Source organism: Melospiza melodia, chromosome 5 (assembly GCF_035770615.1).
Source record: "Melospiza melodia melodia isolate bMelMel2 chromosome 5, bMelMel2.pri, whole genome shotgun sequence".
Lineage (NCBI taxonomy): Eukaryota > Metazoa > Chordata > Aves > Passeriformes > Passerellidae > Melospiza > Melospiza melodia.
The window spans coordinates 28,061,173-28,088,931 of NC_086198.1; the positions used below are offsets into that span (position 1 = coordinate 28,061,173).

The 27,759-nt window shown below is 39.6% G+C and overlaps 1 protein-coding gene across 3 annotated transcripts in view; it reads left to right on the forward strand.

Moving 5' to 3' along the window:
- Positions 1-27,759, forward strand: part of PTPN13 (protein tyrosine phosphatase non-receptor type 13) — a 111,542-nt gene that overhangs the window by 32,038 nt on the left and 51,745 nt on the right. For all 3 annotated transcript variants that reach the window (XM_063156703.1, XM_063156704.1, XM_063156705.1), the window contains exons 3-7: positions 571-740; positions 4,442-4,507; positions 7,153-7,338; positions 10,292-10,385; positions 21,796-22,359. In XM_063156703.1, coding sequence (XP_063012773.1) covers positions 571-740; positions 4,442-4,507; positions 7,153-7,338; positions 10,292-10,385; positions 21,796-22,359 — 1,080 coding nt within the window. The remainder of the gene's footprint in view (positions 1-570; positions 741-4,441; positions 4,508-7,152; positions 7,339-10,291; positions 10,386-21,795; positions 22,360-27,759) is intronic.

A 27,759-nucleotide genomic window follows, 5' to 3' on the forward strand; every position in this document is an offset into this window, starting at 1 on the left:
TATTTGTAATATTTTTTCACTTTAGGCTAAAAAGGACTTCTGTGCCCCAAAACTCTTTTGTTTTGTCCCCTTCTGTTAGCCACTCTAATGAGTATTTTCCTTCCCCACTAACTTTGTCTACTCTCTTCCAGGCAATTGCTGCTGCAGTAGTTCTATGTTAGAATAGGAGCAAACCCCATTGTAGGAATGGAGTTTGGGATGGAATTCCTGTTGTAGGAATTAGCCTTAATGACATGTGCACTGCAGAAAGGGAACATTTTATGTGTCAGCTGTAACATAAATGAAATAACATCAGGACAGGGGATTGTGAGTATTTTAGCAGGCTCTTCCTAAGCTTGCTGTTATGAGTAATAGTGAAGAATAGTCATAAAAGATAGGTGTTACTCCCCAGTGTGATTAAAATTGAGGTGGTTGTTGTGGTTATGAAACACCACAGGTGGAAAAGGAAGCATGAATCTATTCCACTAATAGTATGTAGGCTGATAATAAACTAACATCCAGCAAGGGCATCAAACAACATTGCTTCATTTTCAGGGTGGTTTTTGTTTTTCTTTCCCTTTTCAATTACAGCTGATCCTGCTGCTCTGGGATTCATCATTTCTCCATGGTCTCTCCTGTTGCTTCCATCTGGCAGTGTGTCATTTACTGATGAGAATGTGTCCCAACAAGACCTGCGAGCGTTCACAGCACCGGAGCTGCTGCAGAACCACTCGCTGTCATCCCTGTCAGACCTTGAGAAGGTACAGTGCCTCTTCCTTGGCAGACAGCTCTGGTGTTTTGTTGTTGATCCCTTCACAAAATAGCTTTAAACTGCCCTTTTTGTCTCCCCATGGTTTGTGATTCATGTAATTTCTTTTGTGAGGTGGGAGAGGTATCCTCCTACTTTGTTTTTTCTGGTTAAAGTGGAATAGTGATTATAGTTGTATGCAGTTGTGAGGAAGAGTCTGTACAAGCCCTGGCCACATACATACTTGGGCAATGGCTGCACAGAATTTCCATTTTTCCCATTAAACTCTTTCACAAGAGTAAATATTCAGACAGGTAAGGTTTGTGTATGGGGTCTCCTCCAGGTCACTGACAGGTACAGTCAAAATTATTACCCTCTCAGCTTTCTTGACAAGAATTTGTTCTGAATGGTAACACTTTCCTCAGGAAACCATTCTCTTGGCTTAGCCAAAGATATTTAGTGGTGGGAGTGAAAAGGAAGCTGAGCTATTTCTATCTCCTTGGCTTCCCTGGGTCAATAATCCTTAGAGGGGAGCTCGCCACAGACAGTGCTGTAATCTGGGAACAATTATGACACTTGGCAGTGTTCCTCCAGGAAGAAACAGCTCTTACTTCAGAGGAAAGTGGTATTGGCATGAGTTGCTGTTGTGTGCACAAGGACTATTAAAACGTGTTTCTGTGTTGAATATTTTGTTTCAGCAGCTTTTTATATGTAGTCCATTTTCTTCAGGGCTATATCACTGAACACCTACTGAATATCCACAGTACTCCCAAGCCTGTTAGGCATCCTTCTTGCCCTGCATATTGTCAAAATTAATGGTAAATAAAATATGTTTACAGTTTTGTCTGTGGCAAAACTATAAACAATTAGAAACCTAGGCTGAAAGTTCTGATAGAGAAGTAAAAATAACACTGACATCAATGAAGACTCAGGTTCAGTTATGTAGGATGCAGCTGCCAAATCCTGTAGTCATACTGTTGGATGGTTATTTGCTTTTAAGACGGACGACACTTTTGAAGACAGTGATGTTACCTCTAGTGCCAACTCTGCATGTACAAAGTGTACATTAATGTACAAAACTGACCTTTAAAAATGGCAGAAAAAATAGTTCTGAAGTGACAAGCTTGTGACCTTGGTCAGAGCTGATTGCATTCTTTGTTCTCTGCCAGTATTCAATATGCTACTTTTTCTCTTTTTGAAATAAATGGAGGACTGTTACTATGAAAAGCCATGCTGTGATGTTTCTTAATCTTTAGGAGGGAAGGACTCAGAGGGACCTCTGTGGCCTGTAAATGCCAGCGCAGAGTGTGTCAATAGGCCATGAGCAAAAGCTGGCACTCTGTGCATGTGCAGGGCTGATTAATCCCTGCTCATTTGGGCTGTGTGAATTTCTGCCCTGCTGTCAGCATAACCCTGCTGGCTGGATGGAAGGTGATCCACTTAGCTGCTGATGTGGAAGAAGGAAGCTCCCTGAAACATAGCTTTGTACAAGAACTGGTGTCATTTTATGGCTTTATTAGTTGAGGTTGGTGAGGGTGATAAATAGCTTATATGTGCACCCCTCTTTTCTTCACTGCTTCCCTTTGCATTCCTGTTACTCTCTATCAGGTGTACACTGGTTCTTTGTAAGGAATATGTTGACTTTGTGCTTCTTAGATCACAGCATCAGATCTTGCTTTGCTGACTGTGGTAAATTTTGACATGTTAAACTTTTTTTTTCTTCTGTCACAACCGGCTGTAATTCACTGAATTAATTTTGGAAATTGTTGGTGTTTTCCTTTTAGATTGTTCTACTAAAAGCTGCTGAAGGCAGAAAAACACCTTGTTTTTTAAGGCTTTGTGTCAGAAAGTGACAGGCTTACCTTTGCCTTTTCAGTTATGATTGTACTTGCTATTACAAATTAATAGTGTATTCAAGGAGAAATACTAAAAATAAATTATAGTCAGTAAAAAAATACCCCTTTTATTCCAAGGCACAGTCAGTTTGAGTCCAAAATATGTCTGAAGTAACTGCAAGCTTTTTGGAAATAGAGTAACCAAAGCATTCAAAATTAGAATGGAGATTGATTTGGGAAATTAATTTCATGTTGATCTATTTATTGGGGAACGTATTTTAAGTACAGTACAAACATTAATTAGAATTTTTGAATAAATGTTTTTATTTTGAAAGCTGTTTTCAGATGGATTAGTAGAGTAGCAAGTTTTAGTTAAGAGGACTGATTGCACATCTCATTTTTGGAAATATCTTTGGGTATTTTGAAGCTCAGAATCATAGAATGATGGAATACCCTGAATTGAAATGGATCCTCAAGGATCATCAAATCCAACTCCAGATTCCAAAGAGGGTAACCCAGAAATGTATCTGACTGTTGTCCTAATTTTTCTTGAATACTGACAGGCTTAGGACTATGAAAGTGTCTCTAATTAGAATTAACTAATTTTATAATAGTCTTTTTAATTGCTGTTCTTGCATTATTGGGGGACTGAAAGAGTTGGAGAACTTCCGTTTTTGCTTAGTTGGGGCTTTTTCTGGATTGGTTTTGTGTCTTTTGTGTTTTGTTGGCTTTTTCTGAAAAGGTTTTTTTGCATTCATTATTGCCATGAAAGCATATTCACCTTTTTCTGTGTAGCTGTGGTATATCTTAATATGTAAGAAATGCTTTGTAGCTTTTCAGTTGAAAGGCTAATGGAAAATAAAACAGATAGGGAGCAATTTTCTCAGTGTTTGAAAAAGAATGTTTCTGATTGGATAGGGCAGTGGTATTGACTTAGAACTCTTGATGCATTTTTCTGACTACTGTCCTAATCTGTTCAGATTTTTGTCAATTTATATATCTAGAATTTAAGTAAGATGTTTTGCTTTTAGTTGGTAAAGAGGCTGAAGAAGCTTATGTGAACTTTTAATTTGTTGCTGTCCTTGTAATTGTTGCTCATTGTCTTCAGAATTATTCAATATATTTGTTGCTTTAAGTACCATAAATAATACTAATAATATGGTATAACCAGTGTATATTATTTACAGTGTATGACCAGTGTATATTATTTACACAGTTTAGAAAAACTAAAACTGCTTTCTTTCTACACTTACCTGTTTTATTTTGACAGTCAAGCACATGCTGGCTCTGTAGATGTGCTCTTAATTCTGCAGTATTTAAAGGGTTTATTCCCTGTACTGATGGGTGTATTATGTTGAAGATATGTTAATTGTTAATTATATGTGTAATGGTTAATGTATTTTTACCTTCAAATATCAGTTATACGTTAAGGTACTGCTTTCAGTGTTTATATTCTTTTGTTCATTCCTTCTTTTTCCTTTGATCTCAATCTTTGTGATCCCTGCTTGAGTCATGCTGAGTCTGCCTTGCCTTCAGACACAGGTTTTAAGGATCCTTGGACACAACCATGCAGTGTTTACCCCACACAAGGCTGATTGTATGGATTACATGAGTTTCTGGCTTCAGTGTGAGATGAAAGCTTAAAACTGAGCAGAGAAGATGGGGGCACTGGTTGGATGCTGAATGTTTTGTAGCAGTAGGATTTGCTCCTCTTAACCTTATGTAAAGGAGAAGCGGGATGTGAAAGACAGCTGAGCTTAAATACTAGAAATGTATTTCTAAGCAAAGTGATGTTAAGTTAGTCGCTCGCCTTTAAGAAGTCTGCTTTGAATTCCAGTCTTGTTCCATGAGTTGACAGATATCTTGTGTCTTGTGGCAGGTCCATATCTATTCTCTTGGCATGGCACTCTTTTGGGGAGCTGATCATGAAGTTCCTCAAAGTCAGGTAAGTTTAGATTTGGTTTTCTTTAACATTGCGACTTCAGACTTGATGTTGTTTGACTGACTCTGCATTTGAGTTTGCATTGCTGGGTGTCATACTGAGACACTAAGGAGTAAGATGCCTTTCCCAGAATTTTACAGAATGGATCAGGTTGGAAAGGACCACAGTCGGTCCAACCTTCCTGCCCAAGCAGGGTCATCCCAGAGCACATGGCACAGGATTGCATCCAGATGGTTCAGTGAGGGAGACTCCACAGCTTCTCTGGGCAGTCTGTTCCAGTCACTGCCCAGTACAGAAGTTTCCTTTCCCATATTTGGAGCTTTTTCTTGTGAAGTCTGGTGTTGTCTTGCAGGGAGAAGGTGCTGATAGCACGTTTGTGTTAGTTTCCATGAAGATACATCTGGGCTGGTCTATCCTGTAATGCCACAGGCTGAAAGACAGTGGTTTAAGCTGCTGACAAAGGAGAAAATAAGTTGTTTTGGTTTAGGCTCATATAAAAATAAATATTGAAGTAACAATGTTGCTTTACACATAATAAACTTGTTCTCCACACTGCTGTAGATTCTGTGAGTCTGGATTTGGCACATATACATACTTACCTTTCACAATGGCCAAGAAAGGGTATGAATTTTGTGGAACAGGGAGTAGACTCTTGCTATTGATTTGTCAGTCAGTGCAGACACAGTTGCAGACTGCTTAGAGCTGAGTGTTATTGCTCAATGTGGTTATTTTACACACCCAGCAGAACTCTTAAACTGTCCTGCCAAAACTGACTGAAGATGAATGTGATTCATTATCTTCCTCAGTGCTCCTTCCCTGCCCCCAATTAAACTTTAATAAGTGAATATCTAGAATAGTCAAAATAAGGTGAAATGCTTCTGAAAAAGCATTTAATGATGGACTTGCAGCTGTGGGCGAAGCAATTTGTGGTTTGGATTTAGGTTTGTTCCTACTAGTTGATGTTGATGCTATATATAAGAGTAAGGAAGAAAATTTTGAAAGACTTCAGCATTTTAGGCATTTAGTTCCTAATATTTTCTTTAACAGAGTGGTAGTTGGGATCTCAGTTGTACTTACCTGGAAGTAGTTGCCTGAATGCAGCTAAGTGAGGTAGAAAACTTTGGAGCTCTGGCTATTTAGGGTTACCTGGTCATAATGCCTACTGTGCCTGTCCCAAAATCCCTAGAGTTTTCTTAGATACCAAGGCTTTTATCTTTCTTTGCTCTCCTGTCTTGTAGGAGATGAAAGGAGCAGTATTCAGCAGTAGTAGGAGAGTGCCTTTAAGTAGGTGACTTAAAGAAGGGAGGTGTTGAGAGGAATGTAGGCGTAAATTTTAGTCCCTGTTTTCTTTATTTCTTTCTTTGGTGTCAAGAGTGTGGCAGCAGTTTCTCAGTAATATGGTGGGAAGGCATGCTCTACCTACTAATGAAACAGTATTTCCCCAAAGACAATGTGGTGAGGGTATGCCTGGAAGGAATTTGCCTTTGGGACGTTGTCATGTGGATCCTGTGTCCTGTGGAGTTAGTGTTGGCAAAAGGACAATCTTGTGGATGGCATTACTATTGTGTATTAATTTGCATGTGCAAATTTTCCCTTTTTTTTTTTAAATATGTTTTCTGTATTTGTCTGCCTGTGTTGGTTAATGAGCTGCTTCTCTGCTGGAGTGTGGCTGAGCAGGAGATTCATATCTTATTCACATACATGATTTTTATTATTAGTTAGTACTGATAAGCAGATAGATGGGAAAAGCCTACATTAATTAAATCAGGGTGGTCCAGAATGCCTTTTTTATGGTTCAGCTTAAGAGTGCTCACACAGGGAAGATTGAAAGATTGCAATTGTTGGAAGCACTCTGTGATGCAAAAAGCCTGACAGTGTTTGTACTTTGTGGGTGACCACCCACTTTGGGAGAGCTGCAGATCAGAAAGCTCAGGTCCCAAGTGCCTGTGGCACCTGAGAACAAGTGTTATCACTGACTGCTGCATACCCTGGGGAGGGATATTCCACCTTCAGGGTGCTGCATTCACTGAACAACAGGGAGAGCAGAAAGACATCTGGATTTATTTTTTTAGACTGTATGGGTGTTGTCCTGCAGTTATGAAGTTCTGCTTTATTAAGCAGTGGCTTGGTTGTTTTATTCCTTCCTTTTTTGTTGATGCTGTTTGGTGATATCACTGGAATTTGGGAATTTGCTAACACATCTGCTGCAAAATATTGGAGAGGTGAGGAACTGCAGAAAATGACCACAGAAGATTGTACAAAATTATTGTTATGAGGTTTGAATTTTATATTTGTGAGCAGCAGAATGGTCAAAATTAAGGATTAAAACTTCCTCTGAACCTTTTCCCTTTTGCTTTATTTTCACTTATTCATTCAGTGTTTGAAAAAGTATTTGGCGTCCTCACCTTGCAGATCAGGCAGCTTGTTTAGGCCGGGTTGTTGTAGAGTAGGGGTTGAATTCAGAGGCTGAATGCTTCTCTCCTGTTCTACAGCCACTATTTTTTCACCTCCCAGGTGGTGACTTTCAAACTGACACTCAGGTAATGTAGGCAACTAGTCTCATGAATAGTTAATGTGCTTTGTTGAGTGTCCTTTGTTTCTGAGAGACCCCCAAGTCACTGTTAAAACTGATTCTGGTTTGTCACTAGCCCATCAAGCTTGGAGACCACCTGAACAGCATCCTGCTGGGCATGTGTGAGGATGTCATTTACGCCCGCGTGTCTGTACGGACCGTCCTGGATGCCTGCAGTGCCCACATAAGGAACAGCAACTGTGCCCCTTCCTTCTCCTATGTGAAGCAGTTGGTCAGGCTGGTTCTGGGAAGCCTGTCTGGGGTAAGTCTGTGTCAGCATCTGAGGCAACAATAGAGGTGAGCAGGAAGAGAGCAAAAGTGCTAATTCAGAGTCACTCTGCAGTCTTTCTTCCTCTTGTTTTGGTATGTTGCAATTTTGACAAGGATGAGTGATGAAAGGAGAGAACAGCTTCTGTCCCCATGTAGCAGTTTGTGCACTTGACAGTTCCTCCTGGAACATGCATTCATGAGTTTCTCAGGAGGTCATTTCGTGAACTTTCTTCATTGAAAAAAAAGTAGGGAGAAACAGGAGAACAAGGTGATGAACTGTAGGGCAAGGCTTAGACTTGTTGCTACTTGAAATGCTTCAGAAATTATTGCTGTAAGTTTACTTTAACTTGAAGTTATGCTTGACTTCTGGAGAGTTTCTTATTAACAGAAAGGAGGACTCTTTAGGCAGTGTGCCAATTCTCTTGCGCTTCTGCTCAGCTCTTGATTATGAGACTTGTGGAGGATTTTATTGTCTAAAAATGACCAAACTGTTTTTAGAAGTGAAAGAAATTGCATGAGCTCATCTTGCAAAGTTACTATTCCTGATGGGCAACTTCTCTCTTCACCCAAACCATTACAGCATAACTTCAGAATAGTTAAATAATTTTAAGTAAATCAAGGAAGACCATATATTGTCATAGAATCATAGAATGGTTTGGGTTAAAAGAGACCTTAAAGCTAGATGCAACCTCCCTGCGATGGTCAGGGATACCTTTTGCAAGACCAAATTGCTCAGAGCTCCATCCAGCCTGGCCTTGAACACTTCCAGGGAAAGGGCATCCACAACTTCCTTGGGCAACCTGTGCCAGTGCCTCACCACCCTCACAGTAAAGAATTTCCTAATAGCTAATCTAAATCTACTCTCAGTTTGAAGCCATTTTCCTTTGCCCTGTCACTACATGCCCTTGTAAATAGTTCCTTTCTATCTTTCTTGTAGGGTCCCTTCAGGTACTGGAAGGTCATAATTAGGTCACCCCAAGCCTTTTCTTCTCCAGCCTGAACAACCCCAATTCCCTCAGCCTGTCCTCATAGGAGAGGTGCTCCATCCCTCTAATCAGCTTGGTGTCCTTTCTCTGGATTCTTTACAGCAGGTCCCTGTAAATTAAAAATTGCTGTTTAGGGAGACAGCACTGAAATTCTTGAAAAATGTTTATTTGCTGATGCTTCCCTCACATTTTTTTAATAAAAAGGTATGATCTAATTGTTAGATAGTTTCTTCATATATCTGGTTTGGAAATGCTTGCAAAAAGCAAGAGGTCCCTGCATTTGTCTAACATTTGACAGCAGCTGATTATGCCAGGCCTCCAGAAATAGTGCTGAGCCTGAGATCCACAAAGCGTTGTCTAGCCTGTGAGGTATCTCTGTCAGTCCAGTGCTCCTCACTGTAGTGTCTGAAGTCTTGTGTAGTTGCCAAGTCTGTGGTTCAGTGAAATAAAAGGCTACAGGGCCTTCAGCAGTGGTGCTGTTAAAATAAAGATCCAAATTTTAAATCAGGCCACAAGCTATAGAAACAGCCACTCTGAGTAAATATTCTCCAAGTTGTTGATGGCCATTTCAGGGTAGCAAGTTTTCTGCTTTCCCTCCTCTTGTTCTTGTCAGCAGGCTTCCAGGGAGTCTGGGGTTAGGGTGGCAGACTGATCTAGACCAGCCTGCCCACGAAGTAACAGTGCTCCCAAGTACTTGTTCTGAAATCCAGTGCAGAGTTGAATCCAGCAAGTATGCTCCCAGTCTCCTGTCCATGCTGTTGATGAAGGAGTGGGACTAGAGTGGGACTAGCAGTCATCCAGGGCTGAACCTTTGCTTATTTCCTCTGCCAGTGACCTTTTTAATTCTGAATGTGTCACTGCACTGGCTTTGCAAGAAGACGAGGAAAAAACCTAGCTGAACAGAACCAAGAGTTAACAGAGCAATGACAGCATAGCTGTGCTGCTAGGTTTTTGTGCACCTTAACCAGCCAGCCCTGCTGGTTTTAATGTTCAATGCTCTGTATGTGTGTTGGAATTTTGTAAGTTAACAAGAAAATGGTATAAATTGTATAAATAATTTGCAGAGTGCAACTTATTATTCCACGGTTGGCATGCTCTAATCTTGATGGGCCTCATCAAAGGCTCCTGGGATCTTATCCCTGTAACTGTTCATTTGAAGCACAGCTGAGAGGTCCCATTTGAATGTTTTCATTTGCCACGTTAATATGCTTTGTGAAGGGCAATATAGCCCCAGGCTGATTCAGTCTGTTTCATGTTAACTGAGTTGTATTGTAACTGTCAAGTCTGCTTGATTTCTCCTTCCCTCCTGCTGTCCAGGTTACACTCCCACTATATGGAAGGATCTCACTAAGAATATTTTGTTGTAGCAAATAAACTCTTCTTTGAATGATTGTAGATGTGAAACTTTTTCCTAGGGAAGTAGTGATTTAAAAAAAAATAAGGTTAAGTGAAAAGTTAGTGGGAGTAAAAGGAACGACACGTGAAAGGAATGTGCCTGAGGGGCTGAAGAGGCTGCTCACAAATGGGTGCATGTGATCTGGCATGTGCAGTCGGTCCTGTGAGGGTACAAGACAGTTCTTCCTGTTATGCAGAAAACTCCTCAGTAGAACTAGGCAAGTTCTAGTCATGCTGTAATCATGGAAGATGGTTTTTGTGTGCTGCTGTCCCTTCAGTTTGCTGTAGGGGTGGAATGTGTTTAAATTCTGAACTTAATTCATTCTTAGTGGAAAAAAGGTAGATCAAATGTGTAGTTAAATAAAGCACACACTGTTCAAATATGGATAATTCGAGGGGATGTCTCACTGATGAATCAGTTCTTTATTGAAAAGTTTGAACTCCCATTCTGCACTTAACTCTTTGACACTGACTAATATTGTGCATTTACATAAAAACAATGCTTGTTTCATACTAATATGAGCTCTCCCAACATTTTAACTTTGTTACTGCCTTTTTTTGCAGATGGATCAGCTGTCTTGTAATGGAGATAGAAAATTGCAGCCAGACAGGAGCCAGGCTATTCGGGAGAGGCTGAGGGGAAAAGGGCTTCCCACAGGTAAGTGCTTCATTACAGCCCTGGGGAAGACCAGGTTTGGGCAGATTTTGCAAACAAAGAAATCAAATAGAGGAGGACTTGCTTACATTCACAGAACTCTGGTGGTTCAGTATCTAGCTAAAAGTTGGTGATGGTTTCAGGAAAATACTTGTCTTTTTTCAGTTCAGTCCTTATGGTGGGAACAGGTTTTAAAGGTTCTCAGCCAAATGTTTTGTTTCTGGAGAAAGGAGATTTCCAGCTGGAGGTTGGTCAGCTAGAGGAACAGGAAGCAGCTTTGCCTTGTTCTCTCTTTCCTGTGGACTCTGCTCCCTCATCATAGCTCCAATTGCACAAAACATCTCTTCCTGCATCCCAAGGAGCCCTAAACTGTTTTCCCTGCACACAAAGCTCTTTTGCTGCCTTTTTTTTTTTTTTTTCCTGAAGAGAAGTGGTATATATTCTATAACAGTTCTGCTTTGCTTTGATAGTGTGAGGTAGATATGGACACCGGGTAGAGTTGTACTTTACTTCAGGGAAGTAAGGAAAGAGGAAACTGGGAGACCAGGGAGGAGACAGATGGTTGCTGTTGGAGGAAAAAGGATAAAGTGATATAGGTTGAACGCTGATGTTTGCCATGACTTTTTGTTGTTTAAGATCACAGATGTTGTTTAGGGTCATTGGCAGCATCAGCAGCATCAGCTTTGTGCTAGGCTTTTCTGGCAAGAGGATGTATTCTTCCAAAAGGCTGGTCTCTAATTTTTCTGGAAGAATTGTGGAGCTGAGCAGGAACATTTCATAAGGCATCAGCTTGGACCAGTCTAAGTCAAAGATATGTTGCTGATGTGCTCAAGTTGCTCCTCTGTTCTTTGGCTTTGTGTCAAGCAACAATGCAGTGAAAAGCAGGAACTGAAATAACCCATGAAGTTGTCAGTGACAATATGAACTGCAGAAATTAGACACAAGTCTGTCAAGGGATTGGTAGTCTTCATTTATTGAGATATGTATATAATTTTTTTTAAGATGTGGCTAGATTATGCTACTGTTTGAAATAAAACACTTATGGCAGTCGTTGTCAGCCCTTCCCTTACAGCACTGTGTGTTTTAGGAACAGTTTCTGGTACAAGCTGTTTCTTATTTTCTGGCACAAATTCGCTGTTATGACAGCTTTCTCAGGGGCTTTGTTTTCTTACTGGTTCTTCTCTCTTTTCTTTTTTTTTTTTTTTCCCCAGAATATTTCTCTAGCATTAGAGAGATCTTTTAGAAAAACAGGGTTTGGAACTGGATCAATCTAGTTCCCTGGGTTCATAAACTGTGTCGTCTGCCTTTTCTGAATTTCTTAAGAGCTTTCTTAAAATAAATTCTTTCCCTGGTTCCCACTAATTTTAAGGTTTGAACCAGAATCTTATTTTTCTGGTTGTTAATTTGTTAATTCTTTAACTCTCTGCTTCCTAGTCTCCAGTGTTGTCCAATAAACATCACTGTTTCTTTATACACCTTTGTTCTTTTGCCAGTAGTACCCTATTCTATATTTTTTTCAAGAACTTTATTTAAGCATAATGCCTTAGTACCTCAAGTTTTTCATTTCTATGCCCTCTTTCCATCCCCTATTCTGCTTTTTATTCTGTAACCATAGTTAACTGTGTTTTGGTAATGATCAAAATATTTGAAAAGTTTTGGGGACATAGCAGGGTTGTCTTTCAAGTCTGTTCTCACTGCATTAGCAAACTCTGATTATTCTTTTCTTTGTTGTTTCTAGTTTTCTGTTCTCTAATACAACTGACCAGTCTTTTGCTGTTTTGTTATTCATTTTCGTAGAAAATCTTTAACTCTTTTTAAATGTTTGTGGTTTGAGGAATTTTGTTTTTCTGTCCATTTGTTTTCCTATCCCAACTGCATTTAAACTTTTCAGCAGATTTTTCTTTCTCCTGAAGTAATGCTTGTCCCCAGTGTCTTCATTATATCTTAACAAAAAACCTTTTGTTTTAGGTTCTACTAAATTTTGGAGATTGTTCTATTAGCTCCAGCCAATATCTTTGTGGCTTTCTGGGTCAGCATCAGGGTGAATAAGATGTAATGTCTGAAACTTCCTCTGAGGACTCTGTCTTTAACTCAGAGGAAGTAGACTAGATGATCCAATTGCTGTTTTTTTACCATATTCTCTAACTTGAAAAAAATGTCATGGGTAGAATGTTTTTTCCTCTTATTCTTGGAGACTGAGTCCACTTGGCTCAGCTGCTGTAAATCAGTAAGTTTAACAGAGAGTTTTAAGCAACCTTGGTCAAAGTTACTTTCTGAAAGAAAAGTTCTCTTTTTAGGCAACTTCATACTATCTGAAGAGTTCTAATTTAATAGAATCTTTACTCAAATAATATTTGTGAAATGAGAGAACCTGACAACCCCCAGACTACAAAGCTGGCTGAATAGTCCCCCCTTAACACCTGTTCCTGTGAAACTCATTGAAAGTGATTGCATGTGTAGAATGTTACAGAAAATGTGTGGCAGCCCAGGGAATAAATGTTTGTGCTTCACCCTTCCAGTGAAAACATTATTTTATCTGCATAATTCCAAGCTTGGTCTTGAAAGGTACAAGTTATTAATGAGATGCTCTTTTTTTCAATTCTTTTCAAGATGAGCTGTCAATGAGCACAACTGCTTTTCACTTACCTTGTAGGCTTTATGATATTTTGATATTATGGTTCTGTCTTCCCCCCATCCCTAGAAGCAGAAAATATTTTTCATGTTTTCTGATATTTGAGTCTCTATTATCATTTTAAAAAATGGAAATCACTCATTCATTTGTTTTATATGTTGCCTGACCTGCTTCCACTCCAACGTTTCCAATTTCTCTGTATCACTGTATCATTTATTTGTGGAACTAATTTTTCTTCTTTTCCTTAGAAGCTTTACTACCTTCTTAGCCTCTCCAAAACCTTTCCCAATTCTGCTTCTGTTATCAGTCAGTTTTCCTAGTATGCCTTAATAGCACCATCTTCTCTTTATTTTGATCTTTGATCCATTGCTTCATCTTCATTTTGCTGAGACCTCAGGGAATTGTAATATACAAAACAGAGCCCCTCAAATAACCAAACCAGTTCTTGCTGTTGTCAGTTCTGTTTTTACTGTCAGTTCTGATGTTAAGTTCACTGAGTCATGTATTTGGAAGTTAGTGAGGACCCAGTGAAATGGATGTCTGATACTAATGGGCAACAGCTTGCATTTGATTCAGGGAGATTCAGTGCTTGTTATTTCTTTTTCTGCAATGCTGTGCTGGTTTGCTGGTGCAAATTCAGTCAATAACAACACAGTGCAGCTGCCCTGGGAGCACAGCTGCAAATTTCAGGAAAAGTGAGCTACAGAATGTAGTGCTGATCAAATATAATCTCATAAATTGAGGAGCCACAAGTAGAAGGCCAGATGAAGGTTTTAGAAAAATGTTACAATTAAAAAAAAAAGCCTACAAAACCAGAACTGCTGAGGAAGGCACAAAGTCCTTTTTCCCTGATTTGTCGCTGTGCTGTTCTGCTGCTGTTTGTAGCTGAAATAAATGCCTCTTAGTCCAGTTGCAAATTGGCAAACATTTAATAGGTCAGTAAGCTACTAAGAGACAATTACAGTTTTGAACCTTCATCTTTCTAATGAGTTAGAAGTTCTGTGAGTCATCTTTTACCCTTTTCTCTGGTGTAACTGCCTCTGAGAACACATTTTGGGTCAAGTTTAGCACTGGGATGATTGGAAGGAGCGAGGTTGGTGCACATAAGAATATGTATAACTTTCCTAGTCATTTCTCTAGTGTATTATTAGTAAAGTAAATACAGTGAGCAGCAATCTTTGCTGGAAAGGACAGAGGACTTGTCTGATGTTCACTGAGGTGAAGTTCTCTTGAGTTGTTGTGAAAATCTTAGAATTCATGTTGAATAGAATAGCTGTCATATGGAGAAAAAAGCAGCATAAGGGGAATGTAATTTCTTGTGAACGTTATAGTATTGGAAAGTTACTGGGAGAGTGTAACTTAAAATAAATCGTGCTGCTAAGTCATGCTAAGTTCATGAACACAAGAGATGGTTCAGTAAGAGAGATGTGCTTCTCATTGGAGAGTAGCCAACTAATGCCTTAGATACTTGCAGTCTTTGTAAAATGATAAGATTTTTCCTTTATTTGAATTTCATTATTATTAGGATCAATTTTCTATACCATGTTAATCCACAATTATAATTGCCAGGAATTTCAAAACATTTATCCTAAGTTAACAATATTTTCACCTCACATGTTTAAATCAAATATTTTGCTCACCTTATGTAACCAGCTTCGATATTTTCAGCTATTCATTTCCATCTCTTTGTCTTCAAGATAATTATTAAATTAATAAACAGCTTTGTGTTAATATTCTCCCCAGTTAATTTTTTTTTGGTCTCTTCCATGACTCACTTTCTGTGGCTATCTTGGTGAATGAGTTTTACAGCAGGGTTGCTGCAGAAGTAATTTATTGTAAATTAATATTACAGAATATTTGGTTTTAGTCAAGTCATATTCGGAACACAGTGTTTAGGAACTGACTGAGCCAGCAGAAATAAAAGCAGTAAGACCTGTCATGAGTCATCTGAACCAATGAGTTACTTAATTTTTGTACTTAAAAACGCCTTAGACCTCAAAAGAGTTCTTACATCAAGAATTATATGTGAAAGTTACTTAATTGGCTTCATAAAGTTCTTTTGGTGTGACAAAAGATTTAATAGCTGTCAAACTCTTCCAAACATAAAGCAAGAATTAATTCACTCTGTTACTCTTTGCCACAATTTATCTTCGAAAAGGATGTTTCAAAGATAAATGTTATGGCTATTTAATGCTCACTTGAAATCTCCCTAACTTGTACTTGCCTGGAAACCTGCTTCCCAGCCATCAAATACCTGAAATTGTGCACCTTGTGTGTTTGTTTGCAAAGTTCTAATTTAAGTTGATGATCCATGACCACCAAGGGCAGATCTTTGCTGGAGATATTTCATCTTCTAAAGGGATGCAGCTAATAGGTGTTTTGGCTTTCCTGCCATGAGGATCCCTGATTTTAACTTGACTTTTACAATGTGGTAAACTGTCGCAAGTCCAATTCATATATTATAATATTACAGTTGTATTCTGACCTTTTTCTCTGCCAAAAATATGTGCCACATGAATGAAGGCTTGAATATCATTTCGATTCACCTTAACTGTACACAATAGGAAATATTTGGAAATAGTGATTAAAATTGTGGATGTTGGTCAACTCCCTGTTTAATTAGACTGTATGCACTATCAGGTGTAACAAAAATGGTAGGTGTTGTAAACTGAATGAAAAATGCTAAGTGCAGCTGCTTTTGATTTTAACAATGTTTTACTGTTTGATTAGTACTCTCCATAATATGAACAAAAAACTCAAATAAATGAAAATGTGCCCTTTTTGCTCTTGATCCAAGGAAGCTGACTGCGCATTATGTTTTCATTCCTGATCTGGGTGAAAATACAACTTTTGGTCTATAAAGAAACACTTGATGGTGATTACCTCCATGTGCAAACTGAAGTAGCTTAAACATTATCTTGATAAATACAGACACACAGACTTAAATTATCAAAAACTGCAGCACAAACTTCTTTCCATTTTCTTGAAAGTCTGTCATCTGTAAATCTGTTAAATATACTATTTTTACTTTTTTCTTTATTTCCCCTGACTCCTCAGTTCCAGATAAAAAAAAGAACTGAGTAGGTGGAGAATAACTTCCAGAGTTCAGCAAAACCAAATGAAAGCCAGATGAAGATTTCTTGTTGAAAGAAAAAAAAAAAGATTTTATTCTTTTTCACTTCTAAAGCCATGCCTGTTTTCTTCCAATAAGTGTTTCTGTTTTCATCTAGTAGTACTGGTGGTTGGCATTGGTGGAGATCTTTAAATTTAGGTATAATTTCTCCAGGTATAGGGAGCTTTCAGCCTGGTGCTACTGGAAATGTTTCCAGAGCAGTGCTGAGGACAAACTCAGAACTTTGAAGCCAAAACAAGAGCAGACGCAAGGATCAGTGAGGAAACCAATCTAGAGATGCCAAATGCTGTCTCTGTGCAGAAAAGCAGCTGTATCAATGAGCTTCTCTTGGGATACACAAAAATCCAGAAAGGGAGTAGCTAGGTGGATGTTCTCCCTACTTGGTTGAGAAATGTACCCAAAAAACCCTGACCCATAAAGCTGAGTGGGAAAGAGGAATGGTTGCCTTTTCTTGCAGAGGTGCCTAGGAAGGGAAGAGGTAAAATGTTGCATTTATGAAATATGAAGTGCTGCTTGGCAAAGCTCACTACCACTGTTCTGAAAACGATTCCTGGTCTTTTGAGCTCTTTGGTGTTTTTTGATAGAAGAGCTGTCAGTCCAAAGCAGAATGCAAATTTTTATATAGGATTTATAATTTGGCAATATATAGTGCATTCAACAATCCTTGTGTCCAGTTCAATTCTTCCTTCACAGAGAATACATTGTTTAGGAATATTTCCATCTGAAACTTGGATTTTTCTCAACAATTTAGAAGGGAAAAGAAAAGAGGGGGTGCCATTCCTAGCAGTCAACCCACAGGCCACATCTGGCTCTGTTGTCTTCTGTTTGGCTTTTAGTCTGCTCCAAAGGGATTGCAAACCCAACTCCTCCATCAGCTACCCACTCATATTTTAGAAACTAACCGCATTGTCTGGGGAGAAAGAGGTTTTTTCTATTACTTTGTTTTCTGCACAAAGATGGCGTGGGAGATGTTTTTTAAACTCCTGTATAATAATTTCCTCTCTTGAGACCTTCCAATCTGGCAGAGATGGTGTGTGTGGTGTTCTCATGCACATGTGGGCAGTCTTTCCCTGCTCCCCCCCCCAGCCCCTCTTCCTAACCACCCCTCACTCCCATATGTGTGCATCTATGTACATCCACAAGTCAAAATCCATAACAGAGTTGTTCTGTTTTGTGCAAACTAAAGGAAGGGGCAGGCAGAAAGACTTTAAAGAAAATTGAGTTGGGTTTAGGCAGCAAAAACAGATAGACAGTGTGTGATAGTACCAACAGTATTTGTGCTTACTTAATATTAATTGCCTGTATGATCAGGCTGGTACACAAGTAATAGCAGACAGACTGGATTTAGTTAGACAACAGCTCTCTCTCAGAGGAAAATCAACCAGATTACTGTCAGCCTGAGTGAAAGATGGTCTGTGAATGACACTGGTGTAAAAGGGTGTAGATACATTCATAGCTGGAAACACCAAAGGAAGAAGGAAGCAGATCTATGGTTATTTACCAAATGTAGCATCTGGCAGTTGAAGGTGTGTGTGGAAAACTGGAGTTTCATTTTAGCACCACAAGGGAATTTAATCATGAACTCCTGGTGATTAATTGCTATTTTTATTGTATATGTTCCCTCACTATATATTATACACTGGAATCATACAGTTACTGTAATTGCATTTGAATTATTTACAGTAATTATAAATAATTGCACTAATGTAACATCAAGTGGAGGATAAACACCTGAGGGCGATATGAGGAATCAAGAACCCATACACTCTTCAAATGAGCAAGGAGGAGAGTCTCAACAGAGAAGGAACTGGGGAAGGGGAAAGTATTCCTTTTGAAGTTGCTTAATGCTGCAGCATTTTAGTATCTTAATTGCCAATGGCTTGTTCTGTCACCCTCACTGACAAACAGGGAGGCACTGCTCTGTCCTGTTGCACACCTGGGTAACTGAAGCCTGGAATATCTCTGTGTGGTCTCAGGTGGTGTAATTAATGTCTCCAGTCGAGCCAAGATACTTGGGATAGGTCTCCAGAGTTTTCACTACAAATACAAACTTTTTTTTTTTTTTAAAGGGGAAGGTTGTAGAATGAGTGTTGCATTATAAAGACATACAAGTTCCCTTATGCAGGTTCCTTTTGATCATTAGTTAGATATTTATTCCTTATATATAGATTTTTGCTAGTGATGCTTTCCTTCACTTTTCCACACATTTGATTATAAAAGCTGGGGAGGGGAGGGGAAAGCTGAAGAATAAATCACATATTGACTTACGAATTTGGACTTGAGCGTGCCATTCAACTGAAAAGCCACGTGTTTAAGAAGGAATATTATTATATTATTCCAGTCTGCTCTGTTTTGGAGGTGTACTGTTTTTTTGAATCTGGATACATGAGCCTTGTGCTGAAAGAGACTTCCTGCAGTCATTTAGGACTCTTGATCCAAGTAGTGCTGAGGTAGTGGAGGAAGTCCAGGATTAAAAAAGTGAAAATACCTTAATAGTTGATCGTGTGACTTACAAAGTCTATAATAGTACTTCAAAAAAGGAAGAAGGGATGAGGACAGATTTACCTTATTAAAAACAGAAATATTGGCTTGGACTGATTGCCTAATCCAATTTTACTACTGGTATTTGCACTTGAGTTACTTCTGTGTTGAGAAGTCTTGCCCTTGATCCCTCTTTGCTCTGGTGCTAAAAGCAGCACACAGTTTTGGCTGGGATAAAGTACAGGTCTCAAAGTTCTCTATTGCTGCTTTGTTTCAGTTTGCCATCTCCAGATACCCAGGCTGTGCATTCCTTGCCCTAAAGTCTCATTTTTTCCGCTTCTCTGAGGATGATTTTTAACCAGCTCATGTTGGCACTGTCAGTCAGTTTGGGCAGAGCTTGTTGAAACAACGTCATGTAGAGAGGGATGGGTTTTGCAGAGGTGGGAAGAATTGGCAAGGCTGATAAAAAGCAGAAGTGGCAATGGGGAGAGTAATAAAGGACAGATGAAAGACTTCCAAGAGAATTTTACAGTCTCAAGCCTGAATGTTGAGGCCAGCTGTACATTCATTTTGGTACTATGTAGAAATCTCTCCCTGACTGCAGATCTGAGTGGATCTGAGTTAGACCTGTAGAGTGGAAGAGCAGTGTGGAAGTGGAACACCTCCTGCACTACTTTGTGGCAGGACAGCTCATCTCCTGCCTCATAATGCCCTTGGCTGTCTGAGTGGCACTTCCCTAGCCACTGTCCATGAGACAGTGCTTGTGGCCTTCACTTTTCTTGTTGGGGGAGCCCCAATGGGTGGGAAGTAGAGAGCATCTCTGGCGTGCTCAGGCAAAGGAGCTTGGGTCTTCAGTGCTTCTGTGCAGACAGGAAATAGCTTCTGGTATATCCAAGTGCACAGCTTTGGTGAGGAGGATGCTTCTTGCCCCCAGCACTCTTTTTCACTGACAGGGCTCTGTAGCTGCAGTTCTCACCAGCCCACAGCAAGAGAGGGTTGTGTCTCTGGAATGCTGTGGTGAGGATACCCACAGGTGCCGAAAGTACCTTGTGACTCTTTGCATTCGATCCTGCAACAGGATCAGTGTGCAGAGACCCAAATGATCTTTTGAAGCAGGAATGTTCTTCTGAGTCATGACTGATGCTGTAGCGAGTAATCCTGTGTGCATAGCTGTGGTAGTGCATAGGAGTTGCAGCTGCCTGCTTCTCTTGGTTTTTTTCTGCTTTGTTTGCCGTTGTTTTGTTCAGTAAGGACCCTGGATGTAAATGCTTTCAGTGTTAAAGAAGTGGGTGTTTGGGGTTTTTTTACAGTGTGTAGAGGAGGTTGTTTTGGTTTTTTCCGGCCTAAAATTATCCTGGAACTCTCATTACTGGGGAGGATTCTCAAAGCTCCTTTTGATTTGTGTTCCTGTTGGCCTTCTTAAAAAGCCAACTGCAGTGTTTAGTTTTTTTGTCTGACAAATGACTGAGTTAAAATCCTCAGGAATGTTTGTCCTTGGTGCTTGTACATGAATGTGAAGTACATGTTTGCAGAGTGGGTACCATCCCTCTGCTTTAGATGGGTAGTGGGAACTCCACAATGAACGCTTATTTTTAAAAGGCTTTTTTGTGTGTGAATTATACATAGTTCACCAGCCTTAGGATGATATATAGTCTGAGAATAAGGTAATAATGTAATATTTACTTGACCACAAAGATAATTATGTTTAGTTTCATATTAAAGCTATCTTTGTAAAATACAAAATGAGGCATCAGATCCTTTTAGAAGATTAGTGTGTTCTCACTGGCAAAAGTGTTATTTATTTTCTTGGCTAGAGCATGTGGGAATTGTGTGTGATTTCTTACAGGACACCTTTAGACAATCCAAACCCTAACATTTTATCATCATGTGTTTGCATGGTGGTAAGAAGCAAGGGACTACTTGACTGCATTCGGCTTGAGTCTTGCTGGTTTTGATTGTTAGTTAAATATCACAGAAATAAAAACTACAAACTAAAAGCACAGCCCTTCTTGAAGAAGTATATCAGAGTTGAAAGATGTTTACACCTTTAAAAGCCATAAGCTTTTAAGGCATTAGCGACTACATTTCCAAACATCCCTAAAGCATTCTGTGAAATTCTGTTTGGAAGGATAACACTCTAGATAAAGATCATCAGGAGCCTGCTGTGCAAGTGGGGCAGTTAATTTCAATCGATGCAGGCAGGACTGTGTAGCATTCTTTAAGAGTAGTAGATACAGCACAGGGATTGCTTTGTACTCATGACTGCTGGCTTTTGCAGTGAAATCTTCAAGACTGCTCCTTCTTAAAGAATGTACATGGGAATATCACCATAAAGATGGAGCTAGCTCTAAGGAGGGCATCAGTCACATGCCATGCTGACTCCACCTGGGAAAAAACTTCTTGGTTACCATGATATGATATTCTTCAGAGACCACATATTTCATTGATATGGTTCCACCTCTGGCAGTTTCTTTTATTCTGGAAGTAATTTCATGAGAAGGGAGAAGGAGAAACGAAACTTCCTAAGTATTGGCAGATCTATCTATTAGTGAAACTCAAAGGGTGCAGACTCATAGAATCATTTTAACCCTAGAATCTTTGTTGGTTTCAGAGTATTTGCCAGGAGATACTGTAGTCACCAAAATTAGTCATTAGAGGAAGATCCAGGATTTTTATAATTCCTAAGTACACAGTCATTCTTTTCTTGCTGCTGACTCTATTGCAGGGCATCTGTAAATCTGTAGAACAGACCTGGACTTGTTATTAAAACCTGTAGGCGGTGTATTTGGGTGTGAGAGGAATGGCTGATTTCAGATTGATTATTAAGTAGTATTTTTGGTGATAGTCCAGGCTATTTTGAAAGCGAAACTAATGAGAAAACAACTTTCAGCAAGTATGTGACAGTTTGGGGGTTTTTACTGTTAATACAGAATTCTAACAGGCCTTATTTTTTTCTTGAGCTTTTTAGAAATAAAAGAAATAAAATGGCCATTATGTATTGAGCATTTGTATTTCTGTCTTTGTTGACTGAGGGAGCAGCCTTCTCAATGCTTTGTGTGGCAAAACCAGTGCCCAAGCGTGTGTTCATCATACACTCTGACTAATTTGTGTTGGACTCCTGTGTATTAGGTAGAAAATTACATGTATGAAATGTCTCCTCATTCCAGGAAAACCACTGACGGTTGATGCGCCTGATGGACACAGAGCTCACTTCTCTCAACAGACCACCCTTAACAAAGGACTTAGCAAGTCTATGGGATTTCTGTCCATCAGAGGAACACGAGACGAGGAAGAGTTTTTCCAGGGCATTTCTGCAGATTACAGTTCGGGTCAGGAAGATGTTTTCTGTCCTCATAGGTGTAAAACCAGTGAGCTTGAGAAAAAAGGTCACCTTCACACAGATGTCCCTCCCAAACGGAAAATATGGGCTTCTTCCACAGATTTGCTTTGCACTACTGACAAGGCAGCTGAGAGGGACCATGCTGGAGGCCCTCACAGGCACAGCCATCAGGGTGAAACATTTACAGTAAGGACTTCTACTGCTGCCAGGAACAAGGAAGCAAGGTACTCTGATGGGAGCATAGCACTGGATGTCTTCGGACCACAGAAGCTGGACCAAACACGCCACATGCCTGAGACATCAACTTCTGCAGCAATATCAAGTGCCTTTGACAGGATAAGAGAGAGACAGAAGAAGTTGCAGCTTCTGAGGGAAGCTATGAATGTAGAAGGTTAGTGAAGCTTTGATTTTCTCAGTGTTCCACTCATCGAACAAAGATTTCTCATTATTATAAAGTTGAGGTCTCTTGTTGCAGCTCTTGAAACAGCCGAGGGCTTTGCTTCATCTCTTTTTTACATGAAGTGAAGTCAGTAATCTGTTGTCAATGAAGATAAATTGGTTGTCCAGGTTGCTCACTCAGAATAGTTGATCTCTAACCAGTGTCAAGCTCATCAATTACAATTAGGAAAAAAAAAAAGCTGGTAACAGCCAATTGTCAAGCAATTTTCCTTAAAGGAAAATTCTCATCCCCAGCTATTAGAGATGGATTATGCCCCTGAGGAAAGGCAGAATTTCATCTCCAGATCTCTGTTTTTGTGCTGTATAACTCTGGACTTAAGCCCTTAAATATGAATTTTTTTTGGCCTTGTGTTCAGATCTTCACTTCAGTGGGAGCGCTTCACACAAGTTCCATCAGTTTATTAAAAAATGCATGGGGGAGGAACAAGTCTTTGTAATTGTTGTGGGTAAAGTTATAAAATTACCTTGATGCAGAACCTTCTGGAACTGGAACTACATGTTTTATTTTCTTTGATTTTGTGGGGTGATTTTCAGGGACTGTAAGTTTGAGACAGTTGGATAGAAACGGAGAGCAGAGCTGGATCCTGCTTGTGCTGGGCCAGAAAGCCTCACTTGGTCATCCAAGGTGTGTGCTGCAAGAGCTGTATGTATAGAACTGGCTCAGGCATTTACTCAAAAACTGGTGAGTTAGCATGCCTGTTGTGTGACAGGAGTAACTGGGAAAACACACCCTACCTTGACTTCCTTCTTCTGCCTGGGATGTAAACACCTCCATATTAAGGAGAGAGGATAAAGCTTTTTGTCAAGGTTGAATTTCTGAAAATGCCCGCTCATGCCCTTTATAGCCAGCTTGGGACATGCTTGTATTGCAATTAGCACGGGAAGCTGATCCTCTCCTGTGCATGTGAGCCTTTTGTTCCAGAAAGGAGGAGTGATACTGAAATGGCATCGGCAGGTTAAAAAGCTGCTGTGATTTCTGTACAGCTGGAGTTCTCCTGTGCTATCAGATCAGCATCTTCCAATGAGGAGATGAGGGTCACGTTATCACTGAAGAAATGAATACAGATGAAAGCAACACTGTAGAGTTACCATTGTTTATCTTTATAGAAGTTTATTATCTGTTGTTATCTATCAGGATGTCTGATGAGGGAAGCTTGGTTGGCTTTGGTTTAAGATGAAATCAAATCAAATCATGGACCCTGAAATCAACAGGGTCCATCTCAAGTTTATGAGTCAACTGGGATCGCTGGGGATAGGCAGCTGACAGAGTTTAAGAGGAGGCCACTCCCAGCATTGGGAAAGCTCAATAGCCTTGTTGTTCAGGAGTGCAGCTTTGTGCAGGTTTGTGTTGCATAAGAGCAAAACCAAAAGCATGGCCAAACCCATTGATGAGCAATGGCTTTATCATTCTCATTCGGGCAGATTGGGAGATGGCAGAAAACAAAACATGCCCGTGCCTTGCAAACTGAGATCGGTCAGATGTGTGAAACTACTCAGTTCATAAGGGGAATGGGTGAAAGTGCAGTCAAAGTAAACTGGGGAATGGGCCTTAATAGTCACAGAGGCTGAGTGACAAACTTGTACAGGGAAGACTGAGGCAGTAGCCAATGACTCACTGCCCATCCTTCTGAATTACTTGCTAGGAAAAAAGAAAAGACACTTTCTCAACAGGTAGCTGAGTTTCGGAGTTTTCTATTTTCAAGGAAGGTGTGTTTCACTCTTGAAGGTGGGAGTGTGTGCTTGACTGTTATATTTTAGGCTCTCAATTGTTCAATTTCTTTGGTCAGTTAACTACTTAAAGAAAATCTTTTGGACCAGAAACTAGTTGTGAATGTGAATTTTTAATGAGCCAGTTTAAAGGAGTATTCTAGGAAGATGGATGATGAATGCTTTTTCATATAGGAGTTAGCTGCTGTTATGTCTTTTAGGGCTTGAGAAACCAGACTGGAAGTATCTATTCTGCCTTAGCAAGCAAATTCACCAAAGTCTTAATACATAAAGTCTGCTGGTCTGTTAAGACTTCTTTCCCTTTTAATTTTTTTGTTCCATACTGATCCTCATCTTGCATTTTTTTTACATGAGACATGTCTCTTAAGATCTTTTGTAAAAAGTCTATTGCCAGTTTCATCTGTCAAAGAAATGAAAAATACAGTCTTGAGTTTTTGTGTGTTACTGTTGTATGTAATTTTGAAGTACTTAGTAGGTAGACAGATATTTCCACATTCAACACTATCAAGTGTCGATGTGTGTGGAATTACTCTTCTGACCAGAGCAGCTGAGAGGCATGAGTGAAAAAGAGAGAAGGAGAATAACTAACTTCAAAAGTTCATGCACTTCGGAATAAGAGTTCAGTTCAGTTTGGAGGGGGAGGAATGGGCAAGGAGTCATGGGAAATAGGGTTATGGTTGGGCAGCAGAGGAGAGACAGTCTGCCTTCTCTTTGGTAGGTCTGGGGATATTTTCAGTTCAGTTGAGCCCAGGTCTAGGTTACAGCTAAGCCTGTGTAAATTTTATTAAGCCTCTGCTTTTGGCTGTATGCATTGTTTTTCCATTTTTGAATTGTGAAGTGACATTGGACTCTCTGTGAGTTGAACTTGGCGAGATAAAACTTCCCTCCTCAAACTACAAAGGAATTTAAGCGACATATGACTTATTTTTCTTTACCTTACTTTGGGTTAAGCTGGAAAACTTTTCTGCTTTTCATAAAACCTTAAGGAGCTGACTGCCTTGGAAAAAGAACATGTTCTTATGCACAGGCTCTGGTTTGCCAAGCTTTCACTCAGAACAGATTTTTACAATCTAAATTATAAACTCATGAAAAGCAGAGTTTATAGTGGAAAGAATGACAGAGCTTTAATTACAGCTGTGCTGTGGTACTTTGTAGTGAGCTGCAGACCATCTAAATTGCACTATAATATACTGTTACAACATTTCAGATTTAGCCTCAAAAGGCTTCCAAGGACCATGTCCTTGTGACTGCCTTGCTCTTGAACTTGCTGGCTTATGTTAATCTGCTGTACAGTTTCAGGGTTGAGGTTGTTTATCTCTTCTATACTGAAGATGATTGTTTATGATTAGGTGCCATTTAGCCAGATGGGGCAAGGCCAAGTGTCGGCTATTTGACTTATGGTGTAGCCAATTCTGATCACTAATAAGAGACTCTAAAAGTATGTGTTAATTTTGCCAAGACAGTAAGTTCTCCACCTTTGCCCTTTTCTTCATTCTTGTTTTGTTATGGAGGTTTTGTGACCTTAGAATTTATTAGAGTTAAGAAGTTGTTAGGTGTTAAACCCAAACATCTTACCTGTACCCAGAGAGCAGGTTTTGTTTTTAGTGTTCTTTTGAAAATCAGAAATTGTTGCCTGGCACCTGCTGATAGTGTCCTATTTCTTTCAGAGAGAAAATAGCAATCTTTTACATTTTGCAAGCTTGCATTGCAGCTCAAGAGTGTGAAGGTGTCACCTGTTCCCCCATGCTCCAGGTTTTTTTTGCACTCAAGTTTTCCTATCCTAGGCCTGCCTGCCAATGGCTCAGTAGCAAGGCACAAGGCTGTGAGAGGGTAATGGTAGCCTTGTCTGAACCTCTCCTTTTGCTTAGGCAGCTCCTCCCCCCACTCTTTGTTTTGAGTGAATGCATAATTCAAAGTGAAAGGATTTATGTGTTACTTGAGTGAATGAGTATCCTTTTTTACTTTTTTTTAAACACAGTGTTGTTTATGAGGATGTTGTGAGATACATGAGGGAGCATAAAGCTTGCCCATGCCCTTGTGGAATACAGGAAAACAAAACCAGAGTAGTAATATAGCTGGCTGTGGGTTGAAATAGCATACAGGGCAAAAAAAGATGGGAGGATACTGAAAAAGTTGATCTTGCCGAAGTTCTGGAATGCTGAATCCAGGGGTGGGGAAATGGGGGTGGTTTGGGAAAATTCTCAAGCCTTTGCTAAATGTTTTTGCAGTTGGGAACCATGTGAATTCCAGACCCACAAGTTGTGTTTATTCCTCTCTATTTCTACCTTTATTTTTTTTCCAACAAAAAACCCCAATTATTAAGTCCTCAGATTTTATGGTTTTTGTCCAATTATTGTTCTTGCTTCATAGAGTCAGCAGGAAGTGGCAGTAATAGTCTATATTTCTAGAGAAGAGTCTTTTCCTCCTAAGTCGTCTTCCATGTGTTTATCTCATGAAACTTCTCATTAGCCACCTTGAAGACTCATTTGGACCCCATTTATGAAATTTCCATGTTATGACAGCCTGTGTTTAGCTGGGAAGGTTGCAGTTAAAGATTACAGTTATGGATACTCTAAAGGCCTGGATTTTAGGCACTCTCTTAGTTTAAAGGTGCGTTTTTGAATAAGGGAAAATTTCTGCAGGTAATCAGGTAGCTGTTGGTAGCAAATGTATCCCAGTAGATTAAGCCCCAGAAGTTTGAATTTGGGAATTTCTGTAGAAGTGGGTTAAATGGGAGATTTGATTTAGGGGGGGAAAAGTGCATAGTTGCATTACAAACTTAGCACTGTGACATCATTGAAGTGCACATTCTTCCTTTTTCTATTGAATTCTGTGTTCTGGGTTTCTGAGTTCACTGTGGGCCATTCCAGTCATGCACAATGGCACATCTGTGAAGGCAAAGGAAGGGGCAGTTTGCACATGTCTCGGTGGTGCTGCAGTGTGATTTAAATTCATTTGTGACAAAATAGATTCTCATGTGGTTGGTGTGTCCAGTAGAACAATATTCAGAAATAATTTTAATGAATCTGAGAGGTAGGATAATGGACTGATGCTATTTTGGTTAGAGAACTCCAGCTGTTGATTTTACTGGGACAAGAGATGCTGGCTTTTCAAGGAAGAAAGTATTTGTGGGATATCTGTAAAATACAAGTACTATGGCATCAGCAGCTATTACTTTGTTTTGTGTTTCACAGCTTAACATTGGGTAGTAAACCAGCTCTAACAATTGCATAATTGCACAGCAGAATGGCATCTGCTTTATCTCATCTATCGATCTTTCAGCAGCTCACACAATCTGAGATTGTCAATTTCTAGTCAATACATTGCATTCTCAGTTGGATAAAGCATTTAAATTAAAACAGGCAAACAACTTCGTTAGACAAACTCTGTCTGGGCCTGTGTTAGTTTACATACCTTATCCCAATGGCATGATCCAGATCCAGAAAACAGGGGTGTCTCTCTAAATACAGGACTCTTGAGTTCCTACCAGACCCTTGTGCTGTTATTGTTAATCTCTCTGTTTTCCTTTCCAGCCTAGCACTAGAGATGTGAGTTCTCTGCAGTTTTCCAAGGCTACATTTTTCTACATTAGATTACATCTAAT